The 23,906-nt window shown below is 42.2% G+C and overlaps 1 protein-coding gene across 4 annotated transcripts in view; it reads left to right on the top strand.

Annotated features, from left to right (window-relative positions):
* DNAH7 (dynein axonemal heavy chain 7) overlaps positions 1–23,906 on the top strand; it is a 253,702-nt gene that overhangs the window by 121,703 nt on the left and 108,093 nt on the right. For all 4 annotated transcript variants that reach the window (XM_084779440.1, XM_084779442.1, XM_084779439.1 and 1 more), the window contains 10 exons: positions 1,028–1,225; positions 2,125–2,280; positions 3,621–3,789; positions 4,768–4,894; positions 6,081–6,300; positions 11,043–11,915; positions 14,923–15,152; positions 19,068–19,398; positions 20,000–20,346; positions 21,944–22,124. In XM_084779440.1, coding sequence (XP_084635566.1) covers positions 1,028–1,225; positions 2,125–2,280; positions 3,621–3,789; positions 4,768–4,894; positions 6,081–6,300; positions 11,043–11,915; positions 14,923–15,152; positions 19,068–19,398; positions 20,000–20,346; positions 21,944–22,124 — 2,832 coding nt within the window. The remainder of the gene's footprint in view (positions 1–1,027; positions 1,226–2,124; positions 2,281–3,620; positions 3,790–4,767; positions 4,895–6,080; positions 6,301–11,042; positions 11,916–14,922; positions 15,153–19,067; positions 19,399–19,999; positions 20,347–21,943; positions 22,125–23,906) is intronic.

Genomic DNA, 23,906 nt, shown 5'->3' with positions numbered 1-23,906 from the left:
TCAGTGGTTAAAAGCGCTGCCTGTTCTTCCAAAGGTCCTGAGTTCAATTCCCAGCAACCACATGGTGGTTCACAACCATCTATAATGAGATCTAATGCCCTCTTCAGGTGTGCAGGTGTACATGCAAACAAAACACGGTATACATAATAAAAAATAAATATATCTTTGAAAAAAAAAGTATAAAATACTGCTGTACCCAGGGAGCTTGTATCATTCTCAGGAGAGCATCACACCATGGTCTAGGTTCAGGGAGGGCAATGCAGAGGTCAGGGGGATGGGACGTCCGCCGTCTAGTATAGTGAGGACTAGCTGAGGACAGTGAGGACTGGTTGTGGGTACTTGGCAAAGACAAGAAAAAATAAGCCTGCATCTGATGTGCTTTAAATCACTAGGATAGATAAGGTAGCATTATTTTTCTAGGGAGAAAAAATTTTGAAATTTTATTATAAAAAAATCAAATTATGTAATTTACAAACTAATTGAGTGCAAATAGGTAGCATAATATTATTTCATGATAATCACAAATTGGGAAATCTTACTATATTACAAATCAGTGTGAATGTAGTTAATACTATTTAGTTGCATATGTTATTGATTTAAAATTATATTAATAAAATTTCATAAAATAAATGTTGCCTGAAATAAGCATTAAATTCAAATGGTGTATAGTTAACTTCTAGAGAAATCATAGTCTGGTTTTGCTAACGTATTAAATAAAATTCTTTGCTCTTTGCCGTTGATTCATCAGATTGTGTCATTGTGATTAGAGAATCCAATATTGATCACTGGGTTGTCACAGCTGTCGTTTCAGAACATCTGAGATGTCCAAGCATTGCCATTGCCGTTTCCTCCATGTGACAGCTTAGTTTCTCCTTAATTTTTATATTAACATTTAACTTTCCGCCCCAGAGGATAATTGTTCTAAGGAATAAAACAAGTGTCTTGATCTCTCCTACAACTGCACAGAAGCACAGAGCCTTCGAAAGTATTTCATAACCTTAACCATTTGGCTGTTCCCTGCACACAGGGCTTAGGAAGATGGGAACAGTGGATAAAGAAATTAGCTGATGCTCCCCCAATTCCCAGAGATGTGCAGTTTAATGAGATCATTGTGCCAACCCTAGACACGATCCGCTACTCTGCACTGATGGCCTTGCTGACCACTCATCAGAAGCCGTCAATATTCGTAGGACCGACGGGAACTGGGAAGAGCGTTTACATCATTGTGAGTACTGTAGACACGTAAATGTATTGATTAAAGCATGGGTGGTATTCTAAGGAGGATGGTGTGTAAGGCTGGTTGAATTTAAAAAACATGCCCAACTCTTTTGGTGTTAAATTACAGGGAAATTGGAAGTATTTGGGGGAGTAATTATCTTTTATTTTAGGAAACTCATTAAAAATATGCCTCTTTTTTTTTTTAAAAAACAGGGTTTCTCTGTGTAACCACTCTGATTGTTCTGGAACTTGATCTGTAGACCAGGCTGGCCTCAAACTCACAGAGATCCACTTGCCTCTGCTTCCCAAGTGCTGGGATTAAAGGCAAGCACCATCACCTGGCAAATGTGCCTTTAAAAAAAATAGAAAAAAAGAAAAAAAGAAAAATCTTATCTGTTTTGTCTCTGGTGGGCTTCCTTTGTCAGATGATAATGTTTTGTTAATAAATCACTGTCCTATTCAGTTTGATATTTTAATAATAATTTATTTAGCATGAGTATTATCTCTTGAGCACCGCTTTAGTATCTAGATTGATGTTTGTTTCCTTTTCTGAATTATTTTACGTGTGATGGTTCCTTTGTAGCAAGAGGATGGACTTTCTGTCCCTCTCTAAGGCTGGAGGTGGCCTTGCTAAGCCCCAGTACTTTCTGCTTCATGTTAAATAATGTGAACTATCAACGTGGTCATGAAAATTAGAGAAGACACACCACGCAAGGCCCCGGGGCAGGTAGACACACCCTGTTGGCATGGTAACTGTTGCTCCACATTCATTGCTTCTCTTGCATTGGTCTGATACGTCAGGCTAAACTCAATTTTGTCAACAGTGATCCTTCTTTGAATTTATTCTGAAATGATGACCCATGTTCCCTGCTGTGGCTCACTCTTCTATTATTTCCTGCTATGCAGAATTTTCTCTTAAACCAACTCAATAAGGATATCTACAAGCCTCTGATAGTTAACTTCTCAGCGCAAACCACAGCCGCCCAGACTCAGAACATCATCATGTCGAAACTGGACAAAAGAAGGAAAGGAGTGTTTGGCCCTCCTCTAGGCAAGAGAATGGTAATGGCTTCGGGACAGCCACCCTCCCCAACCCCCGCCATCTTGTTCTGTCGCCAGTATAATACTGGGCCCCTTTAGGTCCACAACTTCAATCAGAACAAGGAAACCTCATATACTAAAGATTGGCATCTTTAGTTTATTTCTTTCAAATGATCTATTATGTGTGTGTGTGCGCGCGCGCGAGCGTGCGCGTGCGTGTGCGTGTGTGACAGTGTGCGTTGGGGCAAGAAGACAGCTTTTGCCAACAGTTCTTTCCTTCAACCATGCATTCTGGAATCAAACTCTGATCTTTAGGGTTGACAGTGGGCACCCTTGCCCTCTGAGATATCCCTTTATCTCACGAGCCCTTCTCTTTTCAATGAGTTTTTTTTCCTTAATTTAAAATTTTCCCAGCCTGGGAATATAGCATAAGAAGTAGAGGACTTAGCTAGTGTGCACAAAGCCTGGGGTTTGATCCCCAGCAAACTGTGTGGTGGCAAAATCTGTCAGGAGGTGGAAGCAAGGCTGCCAGAAATCCAAGGTCGTTCTTGGATACCTACTGAGTTCAAGGCCAGCCTGGTTTAAGTAAGACTTTGCCTTAAAAAAAAGAAAAGAAAAGAAAACAAAAAAATAACTGGTGATATTTGTATGACACTGAACATCTTGATGTTATGTTTAAGTGGTTGCCCTTTGATATTTTTAAGCTGTTGCCTTTTGAAAACAAAATACTGATATGAAAATTAGATTTTAATTCTTGTACTAACATTCTTAGCATATTTAATGCTTGCTTTAAAAAAAGAATTCTCTCTACCAAATGACATATTTGTGCTTCTCTATAAAGAACTTCCTTCTCAACTCAATTTTTACCCCTCAAAGGTTGTGTCCACCTAACAAACCTTCTTTGTTAGTTAATAATTCAGAATGTTTCATAAGGGAAAAATATATTGAATGGAAAATGGTGTAAGAGGACTTGCAAGCCTTTAGTAACAAGGAGGTTTCCTTATTTCTATACGAACCTAAAGATAGTATTCTTGTTTGAAAAAGAAACAATCACCTCTCAGATATACACCCAATAGCTATAAGAATACAGACTAATAACTTGTCAACATTATTTATATAGTAGGGCTCTGTGTCAAGTGATAATATTTTCTTTCCTGTTTGATTCTATTTTTTTTTTTCTTTTGAAGACAGTGCCTCACTATGTAGCCCTGAGAGCTTAGAGTTCACTATACAGACTATGCTGGGCTCAGACTCAGAGATCTGTTGCCTCTGCCTCCCAAGTGCTGGGGTTATAGGCATGGGTCACCACAGGGTGCTTCAGTGCTAACATTTTCTCATCTTTCTTCTCTTTTCTTTCTTAGGTTGTCTTCGTAGATGACGTCAATATGCCTGCTCGGGAGGTCTATGGGGCTCAGCCTCCCATTGAGTTACTTAGACAGTGGTTAGATCACTGGAATTGGTATGACCTCAAAGATTGCTCCGTGATTAAACTAGTGGACATCCAGATCATGTGTGCAATGGGCCCCCCAGGTACGCAGTTTGAGCTTCTGCGTGCTAAGAGAGACAACCCTTCCGGTTGCATCTCAAGAGACGGCCGCACAATGGAGGGTGCCTCCGAGATCATTCTTCCACACCAGTGCCCACCCCTTCTCACTAGTGTTCATCTAGACTTAAAGTTTGCTAAGAGGAACTAAAATACCAAGGACCCACAGGAATCAGTTCCCTTTACACTTTCAAAGAGAAATCTGTAAACATGAGCTAATATGATATGCCTAAAATGGCTTGATTCCGCTAACAGGAGACCTTTCACTGTTTTCTTTCTGCCTCCATTCTATTGAGGAAAAAAAAATCTTCTCTGAACATACTGCTTCAGAGACTATATTTATGCACAATTTATGCCAAAATTATGCCCTTTAAAAATTACTCCTTTACCAAGAGTATGTGAGAAAATTCCTTCTAAAACCAACTGCTGTCTGTGTGTTTTGTTTGTCGGGCTGAGGGCTAGCCTCAGATCCTGCCATGTGAGTGCTAAGCCTGAGTCCTTCTCCTGAGCTTTGATCCTGGCCCTATATACTTTAAATATGACACAGTTCTGTGGAGTGACATCTTAGATGCTAAGTCACTTATTAGGAGGCCTGTGTTTGAGAGTGTGATCGTTATTCTATGGAAGTAAAACATTCTCCAAATCTTATAGTACCCAAGGAAGTGGCTGCATGTACTTATAATGTAGTCTTACAGGAAATTCATCAAGATGTGGGGGAGGAATTAGCATAGAATAACAAAATTCAATGTACTCAAGTGATTCAATTAGAAAAACATCATCTCAAGTTTGAGTGGAAATAGTTTTGATATTAGTGTCTCCCCAAACAGTTATTTACTTTTAATTTTTTGTGTGTGTGTGCCATGAATTTATCATCTTCTAAGTTATTTTAAACTGTCAAATAGTGAAAAAAATACTTTGGTATTAGCCTAGCCATATTATTAAGAATTATCCTTTTTAATCTTTAGGTGGTGGCCGAAATCCAATAACTCCCCGCTACATGAGACATTTCAACATCGTAACTATCAATGAGTTTAGTGACAAGTCTATGTTCACAATCTTCTCCAGAATCCTGACCTGGCACTTAAGGACCTGGTGTGTAGTTTAAGATTGCTTGGCTTTTCTTTTTCATTAAGAAGTATAAAGTCTTTTTAGAAACATATCAAATTATATTTATTGCATGTTCCTACAAAAGCATCCCTAGACAGGGGAGGAAGGTAACAGGTGATGTCTCTCTGCACCGTTCTTCCCCCATCCCAGTGTGAGAGCATAGCACAAATGGGGCCACTGCATTTTGCTCTGTGGTATGTCTCTGTGTGGGTGGTTATCTTGAGTTTTCATAACCGAGGACAATTAAGGCTGGAAAGAAGGGTCCACTTTATGTTGTGGATTTGATATCCTCTGGTGGAAACTGTGGGTTTTACAAGGGCGTTTCAGTGCCCAAATCCTAGAATACAGACTTGAGCTATCCTCTGTGAAAATGTTCCCCAGCTCTAGGGATTCAGTTTATATATGTATATTTTTTATTTAATTTTAATTTATGTGCACTGGTGTGAGGGTGTCAGATCTTGGAGTTACAGACAGTTGTGAGCTGCCATGTGGGTGCTGGGTATTGAACCCGGATCCTTTGGACGAGCAGGCAGTGCTCTTAACCACTGAGCCATCTCTCCAGTTTTAACCCAACCCAGAAGATGAGCATGCACCACGGAGCCATTCTTACCTGTCTATCAGCCATTTTGGCTCCCTGATGCCTATTCTTGGGAAATCGTCATTTCTTGCCAAACATAAACAGACATGTGGCTTCTTGCTAAACCAGGAGTTGAATGTAGCCAATATTTCTACATATATACTCTCTTCTTTGGATTTCAGTCTACCCTAGTCATATATTTTGCTTCTTTTATTATTCTTTGTCATTTTTATTATTTTTCCCTCTGAATGCACTTATTTCTTTTTAAGTCCTATTGATATGAAATTGAACAGACCAATGAGGCAAAGAGTTGGAAAGCACATGATGGGTTTTGGCTGGTTTTTATGCTCTTGTTTCGTACACAGTTGAAATCCACTGAGCCCGCTGGTCATGCTGAGTTCCCAGAGTTTCTCTGAACACATCATACAGTACCAAATGGAAAGCATCTTGAAAATATGTAAAAAGCCTAACATTATAATTATAAGTGGGAATTCTATAAGCCAAAGTGATTGAATCACAGTTGAAAAATGTCACATTAGTTAATGCAGTGTTGTTATGTTTGCTAACTTTCTTCTTACAATTTTTTCCCCTAAGCTATAAATTTCCAGATGATTTCTTAGATTTGACCACACAAATTGTGAATGGCACAATGACTCTGTACAAAGACGCCATGAAGAACCTCTTGCCTACTCCTGCTAAGTCTCACTACTTGTTCAACCTTCGAGATTTCTCCCGAGTCATTCAAGGTGTTTGTTTGTCAAGGCCAGAAACAGCAGAAGACAAAGAGTCCATCAAACGCCTGTGGGTTCACGAGGTAAAGTTCCATACCATTACAAAAGAGCAGGAACCACCACCACTGTGCCAATGACAGGGCAAATGGGAATACTTAGTGATGGGCGCTGTTGAAGTTCATTTGGTATTTGCTGTTGAAGTTCATTTGGTATTTGGCATTATTTAGGCTGTGGTCAAAGTAAATTTTAAAGCATCTAATACCTGAAATTCTAAAGTATTTAATGTCTAATCATCATTTTTGGCACACAGAATACTTTGAAGTATGAATGAATTTCAGCCAAGTTCCTTTAAGCATCTTAGTCCTCCCTACTTCCTGCCTGGGAAAGGACACTTTAAGCAGGTGGCTTTATAAGCAGTGATGTATCCGTTCACGCTATCTGTTAGTAGATGCCCCAGAGAGAACAAAACTATGAAACTAAGCAGTGTTAGGATTCTGAGTTTGAGAGCCCAGGAAATATTTCTCAGTTTCCCTCGGAATAAGGCAAGGATGTCTCTTTCTTCTTTCTGTCAATGAGCATTTTTTTCCCTAATGACTTAGAAGAAGGCAGGAAGGGAGAAAACACCAAAAGTGACACATTAGAATAGCAGTTTGATATTTTAATTGGTCACAGAAGCCCACTTTTTATATATGAATAATATGGTTGTTTTAATGTTTACTAACCTTGCAACCAGAATATGCTGCTATACTAAATCCACGTGGTACAATTAGTAGCATTAAAAGATCCTAGCTTGGCGTGGTAGCAGTGCTTATAATCCCAGCACTAGGGAGGCAGAGGCAGGCAGATCTCTGTGAGTTCGAGGCCAACCTGCTCTACAAAGCAAGGCCAGGACTGCCAAGGCTACACAGAGAAACCCTGTCTTGAAACAAACAAACAAAACCCCCAAAATTAAAAGATCCTAACACACCACTTTCTCAAGGCACTTTAGGTACAATATTTGAATTCCTATAATCTTAACAAGTGCAAATCTGAATCTGAGTAGCCATCCGTTGGACTTGGAAGTTATGGCCACGGCAAGGCTAAAATTGTTTGGAAAGTGTAACCTCCCCATTCTTGGCTCTCCTAACTGGCTGAGTGTGTGCCACATCTGGGGATGGGGACGAGGGCTCCTTGTTTACTGAGCAAATGCCAGATAAATATGCTGGAAGCTAGAGAAAGGGGGTCAAAGAGGTAAGTAGCATTACGGTCATTGAGAGAATGTGTCTCCTGCTAGACACGGCCTGTCCCTAAAAGACAGTGACCATTTCTAAAAGACCAGATCCCACACCCTGAAGATGCCAGGCCATGTCTCTGTCTCTAGGCCAGAGAGCTAAGAATCAGTTTGCACTGACTTGAAAGCTATCACTGTATGGCATCTGGCCTTTCTATGCTCTTTGTCACAAACACTATGTTGTACCAAATCATGTGACATGAAAGTTCCCTCCAGTCCCTCAGGGACATGTTCTGAAGGCTTCTCTCTGAGGAGGCGCCTCTCCACTCCCCCTACTAGTCTCTGCTCTCTCTCTCTCTCTCTCTCTCTCTCTCTCTCTCTCTCTCTCTCTCTCTCTCTCTCTCTCTCTTCTCACTCTTCATGAAGCTCTGCTCAAGGTTTGAAAGGGAAGTCCCTCCTTCTCTATGAGGCCTCCTCCTCCTGTTTAGCTTTCCATCTACTGCACTGCTTCTGCTAACGCTGTTCCTCCCATTGTGAGGCCTGAGGTGGCCTTGAGGCTGCTCCTCCTACAAACCACATCCTCTAAAGGGCACTCTGTGTCAGCTCCCTTTCCAAACCCACTGCTGCCGGTTTTGCCATTATATTATTACGAAGATTATACTTAATAACTTCCTGAGGATGGGGTTACTTTAATCAAGAACCTGGTGACTGAGCGGCTTATCAATAATAGGCATTTTATTTCAAACAATTCTAGAGGCCAAAACTGTCCAAATCTGTGGAGTGACAGCGTGGTGTCTGTGGAGAGCCTGTTTCCTTGTAGACAGTGCTTCCTCCTCACTGTGCTCACATGGTCACGGTCTCTCCAGTTTCTTTATAAAACATTGATCTACTTATGAGCACTCTGACACATAGCCTGATTCCTTCCCCAAAGCCTCACCTACCTATTAACACCCTCACCTGGGAGGGTGCAGTTCAACATATAAATTCTGCAGCTGCATAAAGATTTAGACCAAGGCAGCAAGTATTTCATCATGAGCCAGTCTTACTCTAGGAGGCATCTAGAATTTTCCCTCTCAGGAGCATTGCCTTTGACCATTCTGTCTCCAAGGTTTTCTTCCCATTGTATGCAAGGTTTGTGGCCCTTACTTAGATGCCCCCTCATTGCACGAGCCATCCCAGCCCCACAGATTCACTAAGGATTGCTTTGAGTTATTGTTCATAACACATGCATCCACCTTTTAGCCTTTTTCAAATTCTATCAGGTTATTGGGATTTAACGGTGGCTAATAGTTCTTTTCATATTTAATAAGGTTCATAACAAAGTAACTTGTAATTTTAATGGCTATTTTATATTTTCATGTACATACACATTAACATGTATAAGTTCAGAATTTTAATCCACTGTTTCACAGGAGCTGGTTTGGGTACCTATACCCCTTCCCCTCAGCGTGTCTGGAGGATTTTTCCTGCCTGATGTTGAGCCTCTGGACCTAACCACTCCCTGCCTTTGGTCAGATCTAGTCTCAGTGAGGCCTCCGCAGATCATGCCCAACACCCAACTCCCACCCAACGGTTCAGACTTCCCCGTCTTCTTCTCTTCTCTGCTTTCCATAACATCTGCCAACTCCTAGCATGCTGGGGAGTGTGTGTGTCACAGTTATTGCCCATCTCCCTCAGCACACCAACCCCACAAGGGAGATTACTTTTTTCTTCCTTTCTCTGATTTATCTTCTGTGCCAAGAACAATATTTGACACATTGTCTTCAGTATTTCAAAAAATGTGAAGCGCTGAACTCAATTTGTGCTGCATTCCTGTTCACTCGAGAAAGCTTCCTTCAGGGCTTAATATAAGCTGAAGACTACAGTGGGTGCCTTTTTCCTTTCCAGCAATATCTGGAAAGGACTCGCTATCATTTCATAAAATGCCTTCGAAGAAAACCGGTTTCCTCTCATTTCTTGTGGCTTCTCCACGGCATCCAAACTGTAGCAAGCATGTCAACTAGTTTACTTGTTAAATATAGGTATTCTACAAAAAAAAAAAAAAAAAAAAAAGCAAAACAGCAACATCCCAAGGAGAGAAAGACAGGAATGGATTTCACCAAAATTAAAATTTTTTTCATGCTGCCAAGGAAACAACCAAGAAGGTGAAGAGACACTATACCTGTAGGATAAAGACAGTGTTTCTACATCACACATTAGATAAGTGTATAATATCCATAATACATGAGAAACTTTTATGGCTGAGCTTGCCATAATAAAACTGAACACACGGCGTGCTAAGTTTCGAATGCATGCCCTAGGAGTGAGTTAGGGAGAAAAGGGGCGTGGCGGGCAAGCCAGAGAGCACGCTGGCAACAGCATCCTCTTCCTGTAGACACACCTTCTGTCCTGTCAGGTTAGGGGCCCGTCTCCAAGTGCGGGGCTGGGTCATCCCATCCGAAACAAGCTGTAGCCACGGGAAGAGATATCTGCATGGTGTAATAACTGTTGAAGGCAGAAAAGCTGCTTACTTAGTGTGGCCTCAGCCCGTGGCTTCCAGTCACCATGTCTTGTGACCTGGGCCTGAATGATCAGTTGAGGTGGTCACTCACGGTCTCACGCCCTCAATTCCAGCCTCTGCAAGTTACTTTAAAAAATGTATTTATTTTGAAGTTATAATATACTTATGACATTTCTCCCATCCCTTACTTTCCTCTAAACCATCCCTTCCTTCTCTCCTTCAGATTCACGGCCTTAAAAAAAAAAAACTAGCTATTGCATGCATATATGTATATGTACACACACACACACACACACACACACACACACACACACACACACATTCCTACATATAACCTGTTCAGTCCTTATAATGTTACATATACAGATGTTTTCAGGGATGACTACTTGGCACCGAACCAACTTGTGTTATATCTTCCCTGGGGAAGATCCCCCCTCACAGTCCTAGCTTTCCTCGGTTGCCTACAGTTCTTTGTGTGCGGTGGTAACCTTTTGGGCTTTCCTTGGTCCAGTTTGGCAAGTCTGTTAGTGTGATCCCTGTTCAGCTCATATTTGGCCAGTTATGAGATTTATTAGGCCTACTTTCTGATGTTACTTAGAGACACAATCTCTGCAAGCTCCCTGGTCCCTCTGGCTCTTTACAGTCTTTCTGCCCTTCTTCCCCAATGTTCCCTGAGCCTTAGCTGTAGGAGTGTTTTATGGAAGTATCCGCTCGACTGGGTTTTAAGTGCCAGGCATAATTTCCCTCTTATTGAGAACTTAAGTCTAGCTAGAGAGCTGTTGGTTATCACCAAGGTATGTGTACCACTACTACATGAACCCTTAGGGTTATCCTGCTGTGGGGGTCACTGTTATGGTTCAGAGGCACCATAGCTGGCTACAAGTTACTTTTCATTTATTGATCACTGGAGGTAACTATTGTATCAAATGGACATAGTTAAGTTAGTATTTAAATTTTATTATGAGATAATCTTAAGTATTCGCATATGCTTTTGATAAAACATGGATATTTTATGACAGTATTTTGTACTACCTATTTTATGTTTTTTTTAATTTACACAAAATAAATAAGCAAACTTAAAAAACTACTCTTAACGTCACTTTTAAATCATGTAGGTCCTCAGAGTATATTACGATCGCCTTCTGGATAATGCTGACAGAAGCTGGCTTATTAACTACATACAAGAAATTCTGAAAAATTACATGCAGGAGGATTTTCATGAGCTGTTTAGTAGGCTGGATTTTGATGAGGACGGCATCGTGGAAGAAGATGATTTAAGAAGTTTAATGTTTTGTGATTTCCATGATCCTAAGAGGGAAGATTTCGGCTACAGGGAAATTGGAAATGTAGATCACCTTCGGGTGATCGTAGAAGGCCACCTAGACGAATATAACAACATGAGCAAAAAACCCATGAACCTGGTCCTATTCCGATTTGCCATAGAACACATAAGCAGAATTTCTCGCATCTTGAAGCAGCCGCGAAGCCACGCCCTCCTGGTGGGCGTGGGCGGGAGCGGAAGGCAGTCTGTCACCAGACTGGCGGCACACATGGCTGATTACTCCGTTTTCCAGGTGGAAATCTCCAAGGGCTATGGTAGCAACGAGTGGCACGAAGACTTAAAAGTGATCTTAAGGAAATGCGCGGAAAGTGACATGCAGGGGGTTTTCCTGTTCACAGACACACAAATTAAAAGAGAGTCTTTTCTAGAAGACGTCAACAATCTACTCAATGCCGGGGAGGTTCCCAATCTCTTTGCTTTAGACGAGAAGCAAGAGATATGCGAAAAAATGCGCCAGTTGGATCGCCAGCGGGATAAAACCAAACAAACCGACGGGAGTCCCATAGCTCTTTTCAACATGTTTATTGACCGCTGCCGCAACCAGCTGCACGTGGTCCTGGCCATGAGCCCCATCGGAGATGCATTTCGGATTCGCCTTAGGAAATTCCCTGCGCTTGTTAACTGCTGTACCATCGACTGGTTTCAGGTATTTCCGTGTAAAATGTAGGTAAAACCCAAGAAATGTTGAATCTTTATCATCACCGTGAAATATTTTACAGTCTCCACCCCAAAATTTAGACTAGCAAAAGTTTTAATTTGTATAATAATGTATCATATGCAGTTATAACAACATAAACAGGGCATCATTCATTAATCTCAGCGTATTACAGCACAGGATTTTTTTGCATTTATCTATCCTTATGTCGAGATCCTGATAGGAAACAGTCTACTTAATGTCCTCGTGGGGAGGAGCTTGGGAGGGAGTGGCCAGGAGGGCAGGGAGAAGGCATGGAGAACTGAGACAGACACACTTCCTGGCTTATTATGCCCTCTGCCCTGTTTACCGAACCCAACAAAACTCAAAAGGAAAAACACCATGGTCGGTGGGTGGGTGGGGAGGTTATAGTCAAGTTCTGTCTCAGAAAGTACAGAAAAGCTATGACAAAGACAGAGGAGAGAAACAGCCACAAGGGCAGGAAAACTCAGATGCCCCTGGCTTCCCATTGCGCCACAGAGCAAAGACTGCAGGTATAGCACATTACATGTGTGGCTGTAGCTGAAATCCTGTATGTAGACTTAATATAACCATTTATGATGCTGGATATTTACATAGGCTCGCTACCTCGTTGCCTCATAATTTATTCCAGGTGAGCATCCTTTCTTCACTTCTTTCTTACTTTGTACCAAGCAATACTGTAATAACTAGAGATGAAGAGGTACACAGATGGAGCAAAGGCTTTATGTAGACAATCTTTCAGAGAGAGAGAGAGAGAGAGAGAGAGAGAGAGGAGAGAGGAGAGAGGAGAGAGGAGAGAGGAGAGAGGAGAGAAGAGAGAAGAGAGAAGAGAGAAGAGACAGAGAGAGAAACTGACTGGGACCAAGACCTGGAAGAAATGTGAACTAGCAAAAATGGGACTGGATGTAAGGGCTGGGACCAGCAGAGCAATTAGGATAACTGGAGGAGAGGATACTCAGAGGGAAGTTGTGTGGGTGAGGTCAGAAAGGTAGGGTGAGCCAAATCAGAAAAGGATTTGGAAGTTGATTGGGATCTTATCACAGGCGCACTGGGAAGTTTGTACTGGGAAGTGTGCTATAAGTGTGGTTTACATTTTGAAATGATATTTTTGTGTCTTTATGAAGAATCAAGGCAGTGAGGGTAACACCCAAACATATTGGCTAAAGATAACAAAACCCTGAGTTAGGATGTTAGTGTTGTGGAAAGAAGGTAGAGTTTGGAAGTTATTTTAGGGGTGACGCCCATAGACGTTTCTCAGAGAACACATAGAGGGCTGAGGAAGAGAGTAACAGAAGGATGGTTCCTGTGTTTTGAGTCGGGCACATTGGTGACTGATGGTGAAGATGACTGAGTTGCGGAAGACTACAGCTCTGGTGGGAGGGAGGAATCATGGGGCAGGCGTTGTTGGACCCTAGAGGCCACTTCGGGAAGGGGGGGGTCGTCGGGAGAGACCACTCAAACACCACAGCGCTGATGCAAAGAGCAAAGGTTTATTGCTGGCGAGTCAGGGTACCTCAGCACTAGAGAGGCCAAGGGACCCCTTGGCCCCGCAAGCCAGAAGGGAGGAGCTGACCTTTAAACTGATTGGCTGAGGTGCTGTATCTAAGGTATGTGAGCAGATGATTGACTCGGGCCGGGTTAAATGGGAGGGGGGGTGTCAGAGAGCAGGCCGTGTGTGAGCTTTCCCCACGGGGTGTTTTTCCTAAGGCTGCAGGTGGTGGTTTCTTGGAACTAGGGCAGGGGTCAGCTTGGCCTCATTTTTCAGGACTTTCAGTGTTTTGGCTTTGAGGTGTGTAAAAGTAACTTTTATGCACCTGATGTAACTGTCATCTCAGAGGTCGGCTGCCTCCATCTGCTCACCTAGTCCTAGTCCTGGAAGCTTCTAGGCTCTATACAATTTTACTTATGCCTAGATGTTTTTAGCCTCTGAGACTTACTGCTGAATCAGCTCACCCTTTCTTGTTTTTTTGTTTTGTTTTGTTTTGTTTTGTTTTTTCCTGAGCTCTTGCTGCCAGGTTCAACTCAGCTGTTCTGACTCAAAACTCCTCTCCAAGCTGACTGATTCAGTCTGACCCTTCTCTCGGCTTCTGACTGAATTGCTCTGCTTGGCCTCACATTAACTTTGGCAATCTGTTCTAATCTTCTGGCTTCTCTTTCTCTGACTGGTGCTGTCTCCACCTGTGTCTAGCTTGTTCCTTCTTCATCCTGTAACTGTGAAACTCTCCTGGCAAAACTGCCTCTGAATTCCACAAGCTGAACTGCCATGAACTCACTGCCTCTCAACTCTCTGACTCACTGAACTGCCTGAACAGCACTGACTAGAACTCAGAGATCTGCAAGCCTCTGTCTCCTGGGTGCTGGGATTAAAGGCCTGTGCCACCACATTTGGACCTAAACTTCTCTTTACCAGAAATTGGCTGGCTTTGAACTCAGAGATCTGCTTGTTTCTGTCTCTTAGGGTTAAAGGCGTGTCCATATTCCAGTTGGGTCATACAGACCTAGAAGGTTTTTGAGTGTGATCTCTTGCCAGAGCAGCCATGTTTTGAATTAAAATTCTTACAGAGGTGTCTATGAGCTTTCCAAGAGATACCAAGGAGGTCATCACTTTGTGTGACTCTGTTGTTTAGGGGGAAAATATAATAACTGTGAAGAGGATTAAATGAAATAAGACACAACATGCGCAGAGAAGCACACACTAAGTTGAGGTCCTTCCCTTTCTTTGTCCAGTCCACACTTGGTAACAACCCTAATCCCAGAGCAATCTGAAGAGAGTTGCTTCTTGCACTGGCCACTGCCGTTCTGCCTTAAGCAGGCGAGGGCAGGAAAAGACCTTTGCACGAATATGTCATTCCCCCGCCCCTATGCCTCGAACTATTCCCTCCCTAACCCTAGCCCACAAATCGTAAAGGGCGGCAGCAGTAATGGGATCTGTATCACTGACCTTGACAAATTGCTAAAATGCTCTTTTTAAATTTAGTCATGGCCGGAAGACGCACTGGAAGCCGTCGCCTCACGGTTCCTGGAAGACATCGAGATGTCCGAGGAGATCCGAGAGGGCTGCATCGACATGTGCAAAAGCTTCCATACTTCCACTATCAACCTTTCGACATCCTTCCACAACGAGCTTCAACGATACAATTATGTGACCCCCACCTCTTACCTGGAATTGATCTCCACCTTCAAACTGCTGTTAGAAAAGAAAAGAAAGTAAGAATGAGACGCTCCGTTCTAAGTGAGCCGTGAGAGTGTAAGAGTGTCTGTACAACAGTGACACAGCAATGATGCGATCGAATGCTTTGCCTGTGAACGCGCCGTTCTGTGTGAGGTTCAGTCCTTACAGAGGCCGGAAGCAGGTCCATGCACAGGTTTCCTAGCACACCATAAACTCAGCACTGCAGTTACCGCAAGAATGGAGGTGGGGCTGGGGAGATGGCCCTTTGAGGATCTGAATACCAGTCCCCAGAACCCGAGAGGGCAGCAGAAGCTGGGTGTGGCAAAATGCCTTTATAATCCCGGCCCTGGAAGATGGAGACGGGCAAGGTAGGCGGGGCTTGAAGAATGACACTCCAATCTGACCACTAGCTGCGAAACCCGAATACACACGTGCACCCTCAAGAATACGCACCCCACACACATAGAAGAATGAAGGTGTACCTTTAAGGGAGGGGTAAATCCCTAGGATTTCTTCACAGTAATGTTGAGTAAGGGCTGTTAGAATGATTTTTCCCCTTTTATTAGGAATAAGGTGATAAATAAGCCTTCTCTTCCGGGTCTACACAACTGCAATCACAGAGACACCACTTAGATTATATAGCTGGCTTTTCTTCTTTACTATCCAGTGGTACACGCCTGTAATCCCAGCACTCTGGGAGGCAGAGGCAGGTGAATCTCTGTGAGTTTGAGGCCAGCCTGGTCTACAAAGGGAGTTCCAGGATAGCCAAAGCTACACAGAGAAACTCTGTCTCAAAAACCAAAACAAACAAACAAACAAAAAGTTTAGAAAATGTTAGTGATCTATGCTACAACAACTATCATCAGAGTTTTCAGAAAAGTTGACCCTAGACTTTCTTTGCTTTGAAAAAAATTGACACTTGGAATGCACATTCTAAAATTCAAAACTTATTGACATTAAAGTTGGGAATTTAGAAGAATTTAGTGATGTCCTTTAAAGAAGACTTCAATTAGACCTGAGTCTCAAACACTCCCTGAAGTGAATTTTATGTTGTACTTGTAATCTTTAGGAAGGGAAAACAAGCAAGACTTTATTGAGAGGTGTAGTAATGTTCCCTGCAGCAGCTCCAAGGATGGGCGACTACATTTTTATCCTTGATGTATTTTTATCTTGGATTTAAGAAATCAAGTTCAGCTACCTAAATAATTTATGAATCTCGTGAACCAAACTTATCTGTACCGTAACCCATAAATTATACATTATAAAATTCTAAAGCTTTTTTTTTTTAACCTAAAACAGAGACCATAATCTATGGCTCAATTACATTATATTTACAGGACAGTTACAGGATTTCAGGACTATTAACCTAGCAGAATAAGTTCTTCTAAATGTTAAAAAATACTGAAAACAGATTCTTTAGCATGAAGTATGTCTTTCCATAATTAAATTCAAAATCTCCCATTGGCCAGCTCAAAAGCACAAGCATTTTGGAGTGTTGTTTCTCATACTGACCAACATGGTACCCAGACCCAACCTACAGGATGTTCCTTATCCCCCCACTTAGAGTGGCTGTTGCTCCACGCTCCCAGGCTGGTCTTTCCTGGTCCCTCTATCCACACCCTAGTGAATGTTAACATTAGTAGTTTTTCCAACTGTCTGATGAAATCTCCGCTTCCCACCCAAGGTTGCTACAGGACTTGACAGAATTTTTCTTATTTGACTCTCAAGATTCTTTTCCTAATGGGATCTTGCTCACTCTTTTTAACTTACCTATGCAGGAGGACCATAAGTTCTCGGAGATTGGATTGTTGCATATTATTTATAAACAAAACTCTTACTTGTACACGCATAGTACTTAGGATTATCCTAGCTGAAAGCAAGGTTAAACTAACAAGACATGAACTTATGGGAAGGTTGAAAAGTTGTGGCTTTCTGGGTATTCCAAATACTCTTATTGCCCTTTCAAAAATTTATCTTACACTTTTTTCCCTTCATAATGCCTTAAAAATTAATTTCTAATATTTATGCTTACATTTTAATTTAAATATAATTATATAATTTCTCCCTCCCCCGTTCTTCCTTTCTTCTAACCACTCCCATGTGCCCCCTTCTCAAATTGGTGGCCTCTTTTTTATTGTTACATATACACACACATATACAGTACACACACACACACACACACACACACACACACACACACACACACACACACGTCAGGGCTGGTAGTAGATAGCCAGTCAGGGAGCTCATCCGTGGGAAAGATTAATCCTCTCTTCCTCTCTCCTCAGTCACTAGATGGATGTAGTTCTTTGTCTTGGGTGGGGCCCTGTGAAATCTTCTTCAGTGTTAGCATGTCTATTGATACTGCCGTAGCCCTTTCTGAGAGAGGCAGTCACACAGCAGACTTTCTGGTGTTCTGGCTCTTGTAGTCTTTCTGCCCCTTTTTTTCCTGATGTCCCCTGAGCCAACGATGGGAGCCAGCGATGCTGCAGAACTCTCTGCAGAGGTATCTGTCTTGTGGGGCTAGGCTGTCTACAACCCACTGAGCATGCGCAGCTGTGGCTCTCTGCAGGGGTCTCCATCTGCTGTGGCGAAACTTCACTGATGAGGAGTGAGAGCTGCGCTTTAAATGTTCTTGCAAATTATTTTTTTTTAAAGTTCTCTTTTAATTTCAGCTAGAATTCTTACCTTGTGTTCCTGCTTCCTCTGGTGATTAAACTCTGGATCTCTCACTAACTTATTATAAGCTAAAAACAGTCACCAGGTCACCTGCCAAAAAGTCAGGGCTGAAGCTAGCAAAGTGTCATCCAGCATGAGTGCTGCTGCTGTCTCACACTGACAGGAGCAAAGCCTTCCCAGGGCTCCAGGTTTGGATGGAGAGTGAACTCACACACAGTACAGGACGAGAGAGATCTGAGGCCTCTGTTCCCATTTCTTTTAAATATTTTGCTTTCTCAGATAAAAGCGGGTATTTCTGATATTGTTTTCCTTTTCTATGGAAGGTCTTTCAGTCAGTGGCTGTTTTCTGGGTTTTGTTTTGTTTGTGTTTGTGTGTGTGTGTGTGTTTATGTGTGTGTGTGTTTTGGTGGCGGTGGTGGTGGGGTTACTTTGTATACCTCAAGCTGGCTTCTTATTCCAGATATGGAAATTTTCTCAGTAGAAAACATGTATAAATACTGGTAAATATTTAAAAGAATATTAGAATAGTATATTTTAAATGGATTAAAGTTATTTATAGTCAGTTATTATTCCTTTTAAAAAATCACTTTGCACAAAAAGTATCGTGTTTTAATATCAATCTCGCTTGCCCCTTTTGTCTTAATAAAAAACATTGCCATTTCAAGATGTACTGCGTTTTTAAACTTAAATACATTTTTCAATGATTTATTTGTTTGTTTATTGTGTATGCAGTGGTCTGCTTGCACATTTTAAATACAATTCTCACTGTGTACACTACGCTAATGTAGCCTGGCTAACCTCAGCTTCCCAACAACTGGGAAGATGTAATAAATTTTAAATACATTTTAATTTATGGAATTATTCAAACTTGTATTTGGGGCACTGAAGTCTCTGACATAAGCGATTATTAAGAGAACTATAGTGTTGTTGGAAGCAACTCACAAGGTGACTAAGGTTTTAGATAGGGTTTTCCTTTTGACACGGGAGGCTCTTTGCCTTGTTAATACGTTACTTATTTATTCCCTGGAGTTTTTGCTATATACCCAGAGGCACTGAAAACACAGAAATGACTGAAATATAGTTTGGTCAGTACTGTGCATACTCCAGCATTGCTGTGTTATGTTTTTGTTTTCACAAGCACCTAAGACCTTGACTTCTAGACCACACCTTTAGTAATTTCAAAAGGGTTAAAAACCCCTGGCAATTAAGATGTCCCTTGATGAGGTAGACAGAGGCCCACATCTCACCGCATTTCATCTATTTGCTTCCAGTGAAGTGATGAAAATGAAAAGGAGATATGAAGTGGGCTTGGATAAGCTGGATTCAGCTGCATCTCAAGTGGCCACCATGCAGAGTGTGCTGGAGGCGCTGCACCCTCAGCTAAAAGTTGCCAGCAGAGAGGTGGACGACATGATGGTCATCATCGAGCGGGAGTCCATAGAGGTGGCCAAAACGGAAAAGATCGTGAAAGCCGATGAAACAATAGCGAATGATCAAGCCATGGCCTCCAAAGCCATCAAAGATGAGTGTGATGCTGACTTGGCGGGAGCACTGCCCATCCTGGAGTCGGCCCTGGCTGCCCTTGATACCCTGACCGCACAGGTGAGAGCTGTGCCCAGTGAGTGCCCAATGCTGAGGTTTGCCACTCTGCACCACAGGTTAGTTTCTCTCAAATTAGCATCCAGATTTAAGGAGCATTTTTAAGTTGGCAAGATGATTCCCTAGTTTACCTGAAAAAGAAGTTTTCGCTGTAACACAAAGGCACTTTTAAGAAGAAACAAAGCTGCCAGTTGCCACCACCTCCACTTCCTTCTCCTGTTCCTTCTTCTTTCCCTCCTCTTCCTCTTTTTCTTCATTTAAAAGGTTATTATTCCTACTTTGAAGGATTTATTTTTATTGGTTCTTCAGGAATTCCACACATTTGATCATCTCCACCCCTCTCACTCAACCTTTCCCAGACTTATCTTCCTTTTCCAACATGGTAGCTCTTTTGGGGGCTTCGTGCCACTCCCCACTGTAAGCCCCGCCGTGGCTATTCTTTCGTTGCTTTAAATTTTCCTCCCAGTTGACTTGTTAAAAGTCTTGCCATGGTTCTGCCGTTTAAGGTACCTTAAAGCTTAGTTTGAAAGTACGAACTTATTAATGTACTCACAGCACAAACATACACCTATTTCTATTCATAATTGAAACGTCGCTTTTCAAGGACATCACTGTGGTGAAGTCCATGAAGAGCCCCCCTGCTGGCGTGAAGCTTGTCATGGAAGCTATCTGCATCTTGAAAGGAATCAAAGCCGACAAGATCCCCGACCCCACAGGTTCGGGGAAGAAAATTGAGGATTTCTGGGGCCCTGCCAAGAGACTTCTCGGGGACATAAGATTTTTGCAGTCACTTCACGAGTACGACAAGGACAACATTCCCCCGGCTTATATGAATATCATAAGGAAGAGTTACATCCCCAACCCAGACTTTGTCCCAGAAAAGATTCGCAATGCTTCAACAGCTGCTGAAGGTCTGTGCAAGTGGGTCATTGCCATGGATTCCTATGACAAGTAAGTGCTGAGGTGAAACTTAGTGCGTGTGTTGGCTTTGCTCGCCTGCTCCTGTACACAACTAGAAGCCGACATAAGAGAAAAGATTTCCAGAAAGTGCGTCTGAATTGCTGTTTTCCTTCCTACTAGAGTCCAAATCATAGCAATTAGAAATAATATATAATGCAATGATCCTTAAAGTTTGGGGACTTAGGAGTACTCTGGACTAAAAAAAATGTCTAGTCTCCTCAAAGCTTTTATTTACAATGTTAGAAAATTAAACAGGAGAATTTCTAAATGTTTATTAATTCATTTAAACTTTTAAAAAATGGGGGCATGGTAATAAAAACAGATTATTTTATATCTTACAAATGTAAATTTTATATGAAATAGGGAAGGAGTGTGGCTGAGTGCTGCAGCCTAGCATGTATGAGGACATAGATTCCATTCCTAGCATCAGGGAGCACAAATATTTGGGCTGGAGAGATGCTCAGTCTGCAAAGCACTTGTCTTACATGTATGAAGACCCATGTCCAGCCCATAGGCTCATGTACAAAAGCCAAGCATGCCAGGCCTTGGAATCCCAGCATGAGGCATGCAGTGAGAGGTGGACCTTTGGGACTTGCTGACCATCTGTCTTAGCCTACTCTGCAAGGTCCAGGACAGCCTGAGTTTCTGTCTGTGAAGAATGACATGTGAGCTTTTCCTCTGGCCTCCACATGCAAGGCAAGCTCATACATGTGTGCCTGTACCCATATACACATATGTGCCTATGCACACATACTATAGTACATATACAGAAGGGAGGAAAATTAGGAAAGAGAGTGCCTTATACATACTTTCAAATCTTTCCAATGTGTGTTTTATGTGCGTGTGTGCATGTGTGTGTAGCGCATATGTACGTGTTTGCACGGGTGTACATGTGGGTACATGTGTGTGCATGTGGAAGCCAGAGGTCAATGATGGATATCTTTTCTCTGTGGCTATCTACCAGTTTTTTGTTTGTTTTTGTTTTTTGCTTTGTTTTGTTTTGTTTTGAGGCAGGTCCTCTCACTGAAACCCATAGCTCATTTATTTGTTGATACTAGCTGGCCACTGGGCCCTACGGATTCTCCTAGGTCTTTGTATGTGATCCCTTGCCACAGCAGCCATGTTGTAGGATTAAAATTCTTCTACATGACTGATTGATAAAACAGTCAGTTCCAGGCCAGCATACAGGTCACACTAAGAGCCTTGATTGGCCTGGAACTGACTGTCACCCAGGCTGACCTCCGACTTGCAGTAACCCTCTTGCTTCCGTCTCTTACTCGTCCATCTCTTTCTGGATTCCCAGTGGCCTCTTCTCTTTCTCTCCTCTGTGGCCTTGACCCCTGCCAGTCACAATGCCACACAGAGGCAGCTCCTCATCCGCTATCTTACCCCTCAAGTCTTAATGATCGTTTCTTATACTTTGTATCAGATTCGATTCTTAGATGAACTATGGGATCTACAAATCAGTGTAAATTCTGCATTAAAAAGTGTTTTGCGTGGTCGTAAAGAGTATTTGGGAGGTAAGTGTATGTTAGAAAGCCTCCTATGTTCAGAAAAATTTAATTTTCCAGTTTTATTGTTTTTGCAGAGTGGCAAAAATTGTAGCTCCCAAAAAGATAAAGCTGGCTGCGGCCGAAGGGGAGCTGAGAATCGCTATGGAAGGTCTTAGGAAGAAGCAGGCTGCTCTGCGCGAGGTTCAGGACAAGCTGGCCAAGCTTCAGGACACCCTCGAGCTGAACAAGCAGAAGAAGGCTGACCTGGAAAACCAGGTATGTGCTGGTAGCCGCAGATGTGAGATGTGGCATGTTGCAAGGAAGAAAGATGTTGCAACCAGCAGAGAATTCACCAACCCTGTCTTCTGCCTGACCATGATTAGGGAGGTATGGGTCCAAGGCTAGACCTGGTTTTGCATGGCCCTATAAGTTAGAGTGGACCTGGCATTTGAAACATGATCCTGTGACTTTAAGCAGCCTTTGGCCCTGAGTCCACAAAGCATAAAGCATTCCCTTTCAACCCTTAGAAAAGAAAGCTGAGGTTATTTCCATCTCTTTTTATCTCATGATGAGGAAGTGGATGATAACAGCATTGAAAGAGCTGTGATAAGAACCTAGTCCTCCGAAGCATCACTGAAAATACTTTTAAAGCCAAAAACATTGTCGTGATTTATATAGTGATCCCATTTGATCAAAGTAACTGCTAAAGTTTGATTCTGTAACGGAAAAATATATCAAAATACGTTACAGCAGGCAACGTTTATCAAGATCCAGTCATATATAAGATGCCTTTATTCTTGTGAAAAAAAATTAACTGTTTAAGCATGTATCTGTGCCGTGTGTGCCTGTGTGCGTGCACACATGTGTATGCACATGCATGCATACCACAGCGCATGCGTGGAAGTTAAACCGGTTTGTGTAGTTGGTTCTCTCCCACTACTTCATGCGCCGTCTGAGGGAACAAACCCAGTGCCATTTGTGCAGCAGGCTCCCTTCGATGCAGAGCTGGCTTGTTGGGCCTGCTGTTCTTTTTCCTGTTCTCTGACAAAGTGAAGATGATGTTAATGTCGTAGCTCTTCAGGGGCTGGAAGAATCCTTCCCCTCCCCCCCACCCCAGCCCTCCCTCCAGGATGAGCACTATTAACTGTGGCCCTCCTCACTTACCCGCCACGGCCTTCTGAGGGCACCAATCTTCTTGGGCTGTTTTCAGGAAGCCAAAGCACAGAGGGGTTAAGTCATTTATTCATGACAACCCGGCTTCTAGTCATTGTCTATGACCTGAACCCAGACATCGATCATGTCTGCACACTTTTCATGGAAACACACTAACTTTTCCTCTGACATCTGCCCTGAAATCTGTATTGGAACACACATGGGGCCCTGTGCCAGTCTTTAAGACTTAACCCGTTACTGGGCATGGTTGCATTTTATTGAAATAATATAACCACTAATGGAGTATATAGTCACTCACTGGAAACATTATTCAACTTTGCTATGTCTTTGAAATTTTCAGGATTTTGTAATAAAAATCTTAGAAACATATAAAATGAACATATGCATTTGTTTATAATAAATGTCTTTTTTTTTTTTTTTACGGAGAAAGAAGTGACAGAAGTATTTTCTTTAGGGCTTTGTTTTGTTTTGTTTTGTCTTCTTAGACAGGGTTTCTCTGTGTAGCCTTGGCTGTCCTGTACTCACTTTGTAGACCAGGCTGGCCTCAAGCTCGCAGAGATCTGCCTGCCTCAGCCTCCCGGGTGCTGAGATTAAAGGTGTGCACCATCTTGCCCAAGATCTGATTCACTTTGTTTTGAGTGCTGTTGAAAGAAAAATAGACGAGGAAACAGAAAGGCAGAGGTCCTTTAAGGTGGTAAAGCTGAGTAAGAAAGAAAACATAAAAATTATCACCCAGTAACAAACCTGGTGCTTTTTTAAGCCTATCTGTAGGTGAACCAATATTTTATATCTTTTTTTATAAGAGAAAACATTTTTTCTCCTTTATTAATTTATTCTTGTTACATCTCAATGGTTATCCCATCCCTTGTATCCTCCCATTCTTCC

Source organism: Acomys minous (genome assembly GCF_964271855.1).
Source record: "Acomys minous genome assembly, chromosome: 4".
NCBI lineage: Eukaryota > Metazoa > Chordata > Mammalia > Rodentia > Muridae > Acomys > Acomys minous.
Note: the sequence above shows the minus strand (reverse complement) of the source record. Positions and strands in the feature narration are given on the sequence as shown.